This window comes from Phodopus roborovskii, unplaced genomic scaffold (genome assembly GCF_943737965.1).
Source record: "Phodopus roborovskii unplaced genomic scaffold, PHOROB, whole genome shotgun sequence".
Lineage (NCBI taxonomy): Eukaryota > Metazoa > Chordata > Mammalia > Rodentia > Cricetidae > Phodopus > Phodopus roborovskii.
This window is the reverse complement of record NW_026126571.1, coordinates 879,006-891,672: the sequence shown is the minus strand read 5'-3', so window position 1 is coordinate 891,672 and position 12,667 is coordinate 879,006. Positions and strand designations below refer to the sequence as shown.

The 12,667-nt window shown below is 38.2% G+C and overlaps 1 protein-coding gene across 1 annotated transcript in view; it reads left to right on the top strand.

Annotated features, from left to right (window-relative positions):
- Exoc6b (exocyst complex component 6B) overlaps positions 1-12,667 on the top strand; it is a 369,762-nt gene that overhangs the window by 189,404 nt on the left and 167,691 nt on the right. The window contains exons 12-15 of the mRNA XM_051203059.1: positions 3,485-3,556; positions 4,197-4,294; positions 6,214-6,319; positions 9,136-9,245. Coding sequence (XP_051059016.1) covers positions 3,485-3,556; positions 4,197-4,294; positions 6,214-6,319; positions 9,136-9,245 — 386 coding nt within the window. The remainder of the gene's footprint in view (positions 1-3,484; positions 3,557-4,196; positions 4,295-6,213; positions 6,320-9,135; positions 9,246-12,667) is intronic.

Sequence of the window (12,667 nt, the reverse complement as noted above, 5' to 3'; positions counted from 1 at the left end):
ACTTAACTCATAGAGGCATTTCAGGCAGGATGGTGGGCAGTTTATTGAAACCTTTAAAGTGTTCCTTGAACACTTGTCCGTGATACTCCTTCACTGTCCCTGTTCATTATGTCAGGAGTACCACTTCACTGATATTTGCATAAAATAAGACTTTCTTAATCTATACGTTTAATTTCGTGCCAGTCAGTGTCTCGGTAGTTTTATTAGTGGCAGGGTGGGTCCCTTACAATTGAATGTATAATATTTTAAGCCAACAGCAAGTAAGAGCTCAGCAAGGAAGTCTATCAGTTAAGGAAACTACAAGTGAAAAACAAGGAAAGAGGTGAAAATGATTGTCATTGGGGTCATGACGTTCTTCCCGAGTGGGAGCAATGAGGCTCTGGGGAGCATATCTGAGAGTCTCTAGCAAGGGGCTAGTACTCACTGGGCCTGGCACAATTACAGTTACAGCTGTTACCTTTCCTGTACATGTTCTATTCATAACACTAAAGGATGTAAGAAAATAGTGGAAAGACACTAAAAGAAAGCCAAATCCAAGATAAAAATTGTTCTTTGAAAATTTATGAGCATCAGATAGACAACTTTAATTCAGAGATTAATACTCAATGTCATTTCATGCTCAAGAAGACAAAGCCGAAGTCAGAAGTTTATCCTGTACTCACAAAGAGGTGGAAAGTATGAGAGGAATAGCTAAGAAACATGGATAGTAACAGAGACTCTGGAATACAGCTGATTGAGATTGAGAAAATACAGTGCCCAATAAGGGGCCTGTAGTAATAGAAAAGTAAAATGGGAGCGAGTCTTTGAGTGACAGGGACGAAACTGACAGCAAATCCAGACAGACAGACATGCAAACTCTTCATCATATCTGTCACATTAATTAGTCAGATCAAAGGTAAGTTACATTCGGAAGTATTTAATGGACACCAGATTATTTCAAATAACAGGCTTCAATGCCCACTTCCAGATAATTAAAAGATCTTTTCCAATAAAACACATGGAAGGAAAAATGGGAAAAATAGAAACATGTAAATAGAAAACTTAAAATAAGGTGGCTTGAGTAGGTCCATTTATATCAACAACCCAGTAAGCATAGGATAGGTAGACCATGACAGTGCCTTGGGCAGTTTTTTCATAAGGAGAAGCAAACGGTGTAGAAAGTAAATAAAGTAGAAGAGTTCCAACAGCAGGGTTAGGGCTATTTTGTATTGATATTACTTTAGACATCAGAAAGACAAGGGTCCTTTACAAGGAACAATATACCTAGAGGAAAAACATATGGGAATAGGAGAAACTCAAATATGTCCTTGTTATGGGGACATTGCACATATTACCATCAGATCCTGAGAGGTTACATGGAGAACAAATAACAAAGTTATAACTGTGGTGATTGGCATGTGAGAATTGATGAAAATTTTAATTAGTAGCATATAATCTTTAATCTTCCTGTGGAAACTGTTTTCCACGACAGGTAAGTAATCAGATGTGTATAGGCAAGGTTATATATGGTACTTGTTTGCAATTTTTGTTTCATGTTTATTTATAGTTATTTTATATCCCCTATTTAATACCTTTTTCTTCATTGTATAATTAGTTACCTAAGATGCCTGTCTTGTCTTACTGATTTCATGTCTTTTTTTTATGCATATAGAGTATTTTTTATTTAATTTTATATAACAAAGTCCAATTAAATGAAAACAAACATTTATACACAATATTTGGGAATTTGGGCGTCGTTCTTTCCAAACTACTTCCTGCTGGTAAGGGGCGCTGTCTTGGGGGATTCGAAGAAGATTCAGATATCCTAGCTGTAGTCTGTAGGGCTGTTTTGTCCAGCTGTTTGGAATGTAGGATCAGCTTGTACTCTGTTTCAGGCGGTCTGGTGTGATCAAACCACATTAGTCTGGAAGGAATCCACATCTTTTCATTTTCTGTGGAAACAAAAATAGAAATACTTTTCCCCAGTAACTTGTTCTTCAACTTAAATTTTGGAGTCAAAGCGTTTTTTTTTTTTTTTTTTTTTTTTTTATTATTTTACATGTCGATCCCAGTTCCCTCTCCCTCCCTCCCTCCCTCCCCCCAAGCCCTCCCTCCCCTCCTTCCCTCCCTTTTGCCCTCTCTACCCTCTCCCATGCACTCTAAACACCCTCCCCTCCCAACCCCCCACCACAATACAATATGTAGGGGAATGCCATCCAGTTGGGGTCATGTAGATCTGACAGGTCCTGTGAAGTAGGGACTAGGGCTTCTCTCCTATCTCTAGAATAAGGCAGTTATCCCTCCATGGGGGATATGTTTGCAAAGTCCTTTTGTGCACCAGGGATACATCCTGGCTCCACTGTCTGAGGTCTCTTAGGCTGCTCAGACCTTCTGGCTGAGACCCATATTCAGGGGGGTCTGAGTCAGACCCCTGTTGGCTTCCCAGCTATCAGTCTAGTGGCCCTTAGCTCCTCCTTGTTCAGGTAAGCTGTCTCTATGTACTTCTACCGCATGGTCTTGTCCTCTCCATCTGCTTCTGGGTTCTAGTTTGACTCAGTGTTTATGTATGGGTGTTTGCTCCTGTTTTCAACAGGCATTAGTTGAGGACTCCATGGAGAAGTTAGTTGTTGATCTCACTCTCCGGGAAGGGCATTTATGATAGCCTTTCCACGGAAGCTGAGATTGTTAGTTGGGAGCAGTCTTGTAGTTCCCTCGACCTTTCTTTGTGTTCAACTTTATCTTCAAACCAATATTGGCTCCCCTCTTTTATGTTCTCTCTCTCTGTCTCTGTCTCTCTCTCTCTTTCCTATTTTCCATTCCTAACCAGGCTCAATCCTCCTGGTCGCACATGCCTTCCTCTCCTCCCTCTCATTTTCTCCTACTTCTCTCTCCATTAGCTGTCCTCCCCCACTATACCTGAGGTCTGGGGGTTCATGTCTTAATGTCTTTTTTACATCACCAGTTTGTCACTTTTAATTTTCTTCATTTTATTTTATTAGATGATTATGGTTATTTGGCATTATTTTCAATCGTGTCATCACTGCAGTGTTTGGTCAGATTATTTTCAGCCTTGTTTTTTTTCTAAATTTTGAATAACAAGAAAGGCAAATATTTATTTTGAAAATGTCTTTAGGCACACAACACAAGTTTTGATATAAATTATTTCATTGTTGCTCATTTTAAAATAATCTATCCATTTTGGTTTTTTCAAAAATTTGTTTTGTATTTTAGTTTATTGATTGCCGAGCCATCTTACTGGCCCCATTTTGTTTTTTTCTTTAATAAATCTCAAAACATTTTTCCACATAATAAAGATTTAGATCATCTTACTGAACCCTGCCCCCTTCCTTAGTTCTTCTGTTGTTACCTTGTGCTAAGAAATGGTTAGACTCCTCCAATAGATGCCTTTACCAGCTGGTGCATTTGACAGTGTCATCGAAAATGTCATAGTAAAAATGTAACTTTTTCATGAGATATTTTCCTCCCTTTTCCCCATTTCTCTTAGTCCTACTGCTCTGATCCAAACCTTGTGTTAGATTTGAAGAACCTCATTGTACTCTTTGCTGACACACTTCAGGTACGTGCATGGTTGACACTTCCATCAGCTATGAATTATTGTGTTCTCTCTCAAGCCTGGCTCACTCCTTTGAGTTTTTAATGTTTATTATTTTCCTGGAGCTAGATATTTATACTTCTTTATAGAAATAATCAAAGCTTTATCTTGACTAGTTATGCTCTCTTAAATAGTTCCTACTCCCTTTTTTCCCTTAGAGAAAAGAAAATTGCTTGCCCTATTTGAAAAATTAGACTTTTCAAAGTGTTTGTGATCCCAACATAGCACCCATGTACCTTGTAATGTGTTCCACTACCATATATTTAGTGATGGTTGGTTTGAACCATGTTAGAGTAGCATCAGATATTAGTGAGATGGTAGCAACTGCACTTTCTCTCTGTTCTTGGAGAATTGCTTTGGGCAGTCAGGTCAAACTCATCCAAGAGTATATGTTGGCTTAAGTTTTTAATCATTTTCCTTTTTATGACTAACTGAGGAATTTTGATGTGTATCTTTGAATTTTTGAGAGCTAAACACAAGGTAAAGATGAGCAATTCTGATGTCATTTTTTTTCATTGCTGTTTAAATAATGAAACATCTTTTGGCAATCTTACTTTTGTTTATTTGACAAGTCTCCTTTTAAAATAAATCTATTTTCTTCCAGGTGTATGGTTTTCCTGTGAATCAACTTTTTGATATGCTTTTAGAAATCAGAGACCAGTATAGTGAGACTCTGTTGAAGAAGTGGGCGGGTGTTTTCAGGTTGGTGGCTTCAGTTGTCTTCCCGCTCCTGTCCTTCCCTGCCCTATACATGTGCATCTTCTGAGGAGATAAACAAGACTTTACAGATATAATGAGCACCAAGAGCATGTGGCTTATATTTTTTTAAGTGTTCCAATTTATGATTCAGAAGTCTGTTGAGTTGCAATGATTTGCAAAAACGATCTTCCAAGGTATCCTGTGTCAGTATGTTAGTACCTGCTGTATTGGGAAAGACCCATAGCCTGTCTGTTATGTTTTGTTCCTTGGATAAAGGCAGATATATTGGTTCACATCATGCAAATTATCTTGTTACTCTATTTTATACATCTTGTTTTTCGTGAAGGTCACATTTAGTTTGGTAGTGGTATTTAAGTCATCATGAATAGTAGGGCCTTAGGAAAATGTGTCCCTGGGTAACCTTGAACTTCTGATCTTCCCTCCACCACCTTTTAAGTGCTGAAATTATTGGTGTGTCCTACTGCCTGGCTCACTGGTGAGCCATTCACTTTTTGATAACTCATCATTATTTTTCATAAACAAAGAACTGGCTTATTGCAGTTCATATTTGAAGCATGTTATTTAAGTAGTTATTGCAACAGGTGTACAATAATGAGAAATTATTTTGGAACATTTCATCCCAGCATAGGCCTCTTGGGACTATTTCGTTGGTATACATCTCTTGTTGCAGGACATAAGTCAACATACAAACTCACAGCTTTTCTATATTCTATGATCAAGCATGATGAGAAAGAACTCATGGTAATAATTCCCCTACATCATCACTGTATCATCCATTATACATAACAAACAAAAATGAAACCTTGGAATAAACCTAACCACCAAGGAGAAAGACCTCCACAATGGAAAGTTAAGCATTCTGAAGAAGTTTGAAGAAGACACTATAGGTTAGAGGGCTTCCTGTGCTCCTGGGTCAGTGGGGCTAGTATTATGGAATTGGCTCCACTGCCCAAAGTAACATACAGGTTCAGTGCAAACCACTTTGGAATCCCAGTCTCTCCTTTACTTCAAGAGTTCTTGCCAGTTGCTTGATCACCTTGTCAACTTACCTTGTTTTCAAGTTTATTTTTAAACCTTCACCCTCATCTTTAATCTTACCCTTCATAACAGTTCATCCATATATTAATGTAAACCTATACACTTCTAGAACCCAGATGTATCTAATGCTGATGATTGCTTTTGTGGTTTGGTTATCTCTGCAAGTAGTAGAGGCAACATGGAATAGCCACAGCATTCTGTGTTTTCATGGGTTTCTGCTTTCAGAGATATTGTAAGGAGAAAAGAACATATTACTGGAAAAGATTTGTGATTAGCAGAAGATAGAGGAGAAGAAATATAGTTATTTTTCCAGCCAAGTGGTAGTAGCACACACCTTTAATTCCAGCCCTGGGAGGCAGAGACAGGTGGATGCCTGGGAATTTGAGGCCATCCTGGTCTACAAAGCTTGTTCCAGGATAGGCTAGAACTGTAAAATCAAGGGGAAAAAATAAGTTATTTTTCTCTCTGACAGTTTCCTAAGTTAGAATACACTATTTTGTACACAATTAAAACTGTGATTATTATCCAGGGTATCTTATTAAAATGATAGGCTCCAATATTCTCTTCTCATTCACTTTCTACTTGCCTTTAATTTTCTGCCCATTTGTAAATCACAATCACAGACACTAGAAGGTCATGTTTACAGTCGTGTTCCTCTTGTTTCAGAGCTTAGTTTCTCTCTGATCTCGTTTTTAAATGCCTAGACCATAATGGCTGAATTGTAGAAGGAGTGTAGTAAGGACTGGGAGGTGTTCATTTGAAAGTGTGGTAAACACACAATCATTAAATTGTCTCGGAAAGTCTCTGTGTTAAGTAACAATTCTCTCTCCCTCCCTCCTCCCTCTCCTTTTTGTTTTTCATAGAAACATACTTGACTCTGACAATTACAGTCCCATACCAGTAACGAGTGAAGAGACATATAAAAAGGTTGTAGGACAATTCCCATTTCAAGACATAGAACTGGAAAAGGTAAGGAATACATTGAAGTAAAATTCTCTCTCTCTCTCTCTCTCTCTCTCTCTCTCTCTCTCTCTCTCTCTCTCTCTCTCTCTCTCTCTCTCTCTCTCTCTAGATTAATTCTCTGAAACTGAAATACTTCTGGTCAATAGATTTTAAAACACTTTCAAAGAACTTCCTCAGGGTCTTAGATGTACAGAATTACCTCATTGGGAATATGTAAAAGGCTTGGAGGTCTTACATATCTTTAAAGTTTGTCAGATCACTGGGGGTAATGCAATTTGGCTAAAATTTGAAATTCTTAATTTTGTTGTGCTGTTCAAATAGTTCCTTCTAAAACCAGACATTTAAATGTGCTCTCTTTGGTATAATTGTATTGTTTGGACTGTGTATTGAGTGGTTTCATCACACCAAATTAACGTGCAGATAAGTTTTCCTTAAGCAGCCCCTTTCTACCCAGGCTCCCTGTTGCACTTAAGCCCTGCATTTGACAAATTTGAAAATACAGGCTCAAATATTGTCCCTTGCTGTTTACAAAGTCACAGACACTTGGAATCATGTGGTTCCTCCGCACATTCATCACTGGGGGAAGTCTGACAAGATCTCATATGAGGTAGGAACCTAGATGTAGGCGCTGATACGGTGCAGCTTACTGGCTTACTCACTCATGGTTTGCGGAGCCTGTTCTCTTACATCATCAAGCACCTTCCGAGGTGTGGCATCACCCATAGTGAGCTGGACTCTCCCACACCCATCATCAGTCAAGGAAATGCCCTGCAGACTTGCCTGTAGGCCATTCTTATGGGTGCATTTTCTCTGTTAAGTCTGCTTCCTTCCATATGGCCCTAGTTGGCATCAAGCTGACATTAAAAACTAGCCAGCACAGTTGGCCCCTTTTCAACTTGACACAAACACATTGCTTATTAAGGCATAATCTTTCTTTGCTTGTTTACCTCCCCAAATCACATGTTAACATCAGTATCACAGTATAAAACTTTCCAACTTTTAAAACTTCTGCAGTCTTTTAAAAAATTCAGACACTTTCAGTCTCTAAAACATCTAAAGTTGCTCTCAAGTTAAAAGTTTCTCTAGAATAACCTCTCATGCCAAACTATCACTGTTCTCTATTAACCTTCGTGCCTTAAAAATCAGTACCACCTGGAGGACTCTTACGCCTTACCAAGTTCAGCTGCCAGCGTGTGATGCAGCCATGGCTCCCACTGGGCCACAACCTCTATGTGCTCCAGTGAGTCTTTCTCTGTCCTGCCAGTCAGCTCCCAAATAATGACCAGGAGACTTACTGTTAATTATGAAAGTTCAGCCTATAGCTTAGGCGTTTTCCTAACTAGCATAGGACTTCAATTACCCCATTTATATTAATCTATATTTTACCATGTCCTTCATTCTGTGTGTCCAGCCCCCTCTGTCTGTTTGGTGCCTCCCCTCGCCATGTCTCCTGCACACTGAGATTATTCTCCTCTGTATTTTCTCTCTCCAGAAATCCCACCTATGCCCCTTGCCTCACTATTGGCCATTCAGCTTTTTAGTACACCAATCACAGCAATATACCTTCACACAGTGTACAATATCCCACAACAATGTGCTGACCCTGAGACAATACTCCCAGATTTATGTCCTCAGTGGTGCTGCTGGTTTCTTCTTAATCATCACTACTTTCTAGGTTTTAACTAACCAGCATCAATTGTCCTGGTAAAGCAAAGGTTTTACTTAAGTCATTCTGGCCTCTTTTTAAGTACATCTGTTTCTTCAGCACCAGCTGATTACAACCAGAAATTCTAAAAGCTCAAGATACCAAATTGCCCTATTTGAGTCTTTAAGGGACTCCCAAATTTCCCTTTGAAACTTTTCAAGTCAGGACTCCATCTTCTGCATTGCTTTCAATATGCTTAACTACCAAACTCATACAATAGTTCATTAAGCCTCAAATAGTCAATGACTTTTCAATTCCAAAGTTCTAGAGTCCTTCACGGTTCTCGGACTAAACACATGGTCAGGTCTGCTGCAGTCATACCCAAAACCTTGGTACCAGTTTTTCTTAAGGCTCTATTGTTATGATGAAACACAATGGCCAAAAGCAATTTGGGAGAGGAAAGATTTACTCTAGCTTAAAACTCTCAAGTCTCAGTGCATCCGCTTGAGGGAAGGAACTTACGGCCAGAATCTGGAGCCTGGACCTGAAGCAGATGCTGCTTCCTGGCTTGCTTTCTTACAGCTTGCTTGGCCTATTTCCTTATACCACCCTGAACTGCCTTCCCACAGTGAGCTAGGCCCTCCCACATTAATCATGAACCAATAAATGCTTTAGGGCTGGAAGATGGCTCTGGTTAAAAGCACCATGGCTGCTCTTGCAGAGGACCAAGTTTGTCTCTAAGCACACGTATGGCAGCTCACACCACCTGTAACTCCACTTTCAGGCATCTAACACCCTCATGTGGCCACCCCAAGCACTGAATTTATATGGTGTGTATGGATGCATACAGGCAAAACACACATGTACATAAACTAAAATAATAAGTGAATAAAATAATTATAAAAGAAAATGTCCCACAGACTCACCTACAGCCTATTCATATGGTGGCATTTTCTTGATTAAGACTCTTTGTTCCCACATTAACCTTATTTGTATCAAGTTGTCTTATTCTTTTAAGTATCAGAAATCTCTTGGAATTTTTTTTTTTTAACATTTGATACTGTTAACTCAATACCTCACAAAGTAGAATAATGTTGGTTTTTTTTTTCATTTTAAATAATTTCAAGTGTCTTCAATGGGTTTAGTGACTTGCTTCCATTAATTCTTACATTTACAGCAACCATTTCCCAAAAAGTTTCCTTTCTCTGAATTTGTGCCAAAAGTTTACAACCAGATTAAAGAGTTTATCTACGCCTGCCTGAAGTTTTCAGAAGATCTTCATCTAAGGTATAACAGAAGACACTGGGAACCAGTCCAGTGCTTAAATTGTTACTTCCTCTAAAATATATACTGTGTAAAATATTTGCTGTTCCTTTAGCTATGAGTTTGGAAGCCTTGGTATAGGCTTTCACTGTGGGACACTGCTTTTTATAGTTATTGTAGAAGGGAAAAGATTTTGAATAACCTGAAAAAGTATATCTTACATTTTAGACAGTATCGGCAGAAAATTACTGGAAATATTTGTTTAGTCTATCATTCTACTAGATAAAATTTTATAGTGAGATTGGAGCAGTAACACAGTCTTTGGAAATAGTATTGTTGCTCTGCTAGTGTGTCTGTCCTAACCACAAGCTTCTTTGTTTTTTGGCTCATTTATTGGTTTAGTCTGTATATCTTTTGGCAAATATCTAGTTAGTTAGGCACTATTTAGTAGTAATGACATTAAGAGCATAAAAGGAAGGCCTTTATCTCCAAAGGGGATTTTACCTACCTGAGGACTGGAAAACTAATATTAATTGCTGCAGAAATTCAGGATTACATAGCAGCCACACTGCTCAGACCAAGAGTACCTGAAAAGACTCAACACAACATCTGTACTTACACTTGGTAAATTTGCAGAAATAATGAATGAGCAGAGTATATCATATGTGAAACTTTTCTGAAAATAAGTACAATTAGTAATTGGGTTGAGTCACTGCTTTGAGTTAAATATAGATAGGTCTTCTGGTATGCTAGGCAAGTTCTCTACCAACAATCTGGTCTCCAGCCTTTTTACTTTAAAATGCTGAGACAAGTTAAGTTGCTCAGCACAGCTTTGAGTCCCATCTGTATTCCATGAGGCCTTGAACGTACTGTTTTCCTGCATCAGCCTTCTGTGTAATGCAAAAAGCTCTGTTAATTATTGTTCTTACTATGAAAACAATGAAACATGGGGATAGTACAATTAAAAGTTCCATCTAAAACCAAGATTAATTATTGCGGTAAATAAGGATCAGGATAAACAAATAGGCTGAATAGATGTTTATTCAGGGAGAAATAACTTACAACCTAGACAGATGAACACCAGGAAATTCAACCCGATCCTCTCCTGTCCGAGTCATGCCAGAAAGAGAGCGCCTTCCTGGCCCCCTCCGACCTCCTTCCTCAGGTCACCTCCGCCCATCGCTCCACCCCCCAATGGGCGTGGTCAGTGCTACAGAAGGACTACCTCACTACAATTAATTTTTTTAGAAAAGTCCCCCCCCTTGAAATCAGATTACCTTTGAAAGGTAAATACCAAGACATTTTTTCTCCATGCCTCCCATCCTATGATTTTAACTCTACAATACACCCCAGTGATTGTACAACCTCACATGAGAGGTCAGTCTCTAAGGATGTTTGTGTGTGTGTGTGTGTGTGTTTACATATATGTGTGTATGTGTATATATATACATATATACACATACATATATATGTGTGTGTATATATATATATATATATGTTATTGACAGGAAATTATTTTAAGTCAGTTAACAAATTGGCCTATTTTCACTTACTCTTTTGGGGAAAGGTAATATTAGGATAATGTAGATAAATTACTTAAATGTTTTTCTTATTTGAATCCTAAGTTTTTTAATGTTATATTAGAGTGTTTTTCTTCTCTTTCTTCTTTTAGTTTTTTTTTTAAAGAGTTGATTGGTGTTTATTAAGTTGTTGTTTCAAAACTTCCTTTGATGAGTTTCATATTCACAATTTAAATGAAATATTCCCTCAACTTGAAGGAATTCTGCACTTTTCCTTTAATACTGGGTTGACATTTGCCTTTTACCTCAGAATATATTTTCCTTATAAGTTTGGAGTCAGAGACCATTTCTTTACTTAGAGCTGTATTAGAATAGACTTATTTGTGAAGTGGGAAACCGTCCTCTCAAAGTGTCTCCAAGTCAGAGAAATATTAGATGGAGATTTCTTATGCAGATTTAAAATATAATTGTTAATTTTTTCTGTCTGAATATTTTCCCTTCCATCAAACAATGTTGAAAATTATTATCTATTGTGAAAAGCTATATTATCCATAAATTCTAAAGCTATGTAGCTGTTTTGAATGCTTTTGTCAACAGCAGAGTCTCTTGTAATAAAGTGATACTCTGACCTCAATTAAAAGTACAATGCACACATAGATTTTGTTTTCCTTAACACCATGAAAGTACATCTTTGTAATGAATTTTGGCTTTCTAAACAAGGGGGGCGCGGATTGGATGCTCTGTCTGGGTAACTACTTCAATTGCTGAGCATCTCTGTGGCCATTAAGAGAACAGGAGAGAAAAAGTATTTTAATAGATTATTAAAATTGCCTTGAAACACCATCTTACCTCAGTCTAAACAGTTGTCATCAAGAAATCCAACAGCAAATGTTGGAGAGAAGATGCAAAGATGAGGGACCCTTATTCATTGCTGGTGGGATGTAAATTAATAATATAGCCATTCTGGAAATCAGTTTGCAGGTGCCTCAAAAATTAAGAATAGAGCCACCATATGCCCTAACTATTCCAGTCTTTGTTTATATCAAGAGAACTCCACCCCCTACCACAGAGATATCCATACATCTATGTTCATTGCCTTTCTATTCACTATTGCAGGGAAATAGAACCAGCCTAAATGTCACCCAACATATGAACTGATAATAAATATCTGGCACATATAAAATAGAATACTATTCAACTCTAAAGAAAAGTAAAATCACTTAATTGCAGGAAAAATGATTCTATTTAGACTGTTTAATTTTAAGTGAGGTCACTCAATCTCAGAAAGAAAAAAAAAAAACAAAACACTTTATGTTTTCCCTCATATACAGATTCTAGCCTGCAATGTTACATTCGTGCTTGTAAAGAAATATACATGTGTAGCATAACATGTAGAAAGGAGACCGCCAGAAAAGCTAGGAAACAAGGAGGACCATAACAGAGACACATACGTGGTCCCCCGGAGAAGGGGAAAGGGACAAGATCACCCGAGCACATTGGGAGCATGGGGGGAGGGGAGAGGGAGTTAGGAGAAAGAGAAAGGGAGAGGAGGGCATGAGGGAGAAGGAAAATTGAGTCAGGGAAAATAGAGGAAAGCAAGAAAAGAGATTCTATAATAGAGGGAGCCATTATAGGTTTGAAGAGAAATCTGGCACTAGGTTAATGTCCAAAGATCTACAAGGATGATCCCAACTAACAATCTAAGCAATAGTGGAGAGGCTACCTTAAATGTCCTTCCCTGATATGAGATTGATGACTACCTTATATGCCATCCTAGAGCCTTCATCCAGTAGCTGATGGAAGCAGAAGCAGACAGCCACAGCTAAACACTACCTGAGATTCTGGAATCCAGTTGCAGAATGGAAGGAGTGATGAGCAAAGGGGTCAAGACCAGGCTGGAGAAACCTCCAGAAACAGTTGACCTGA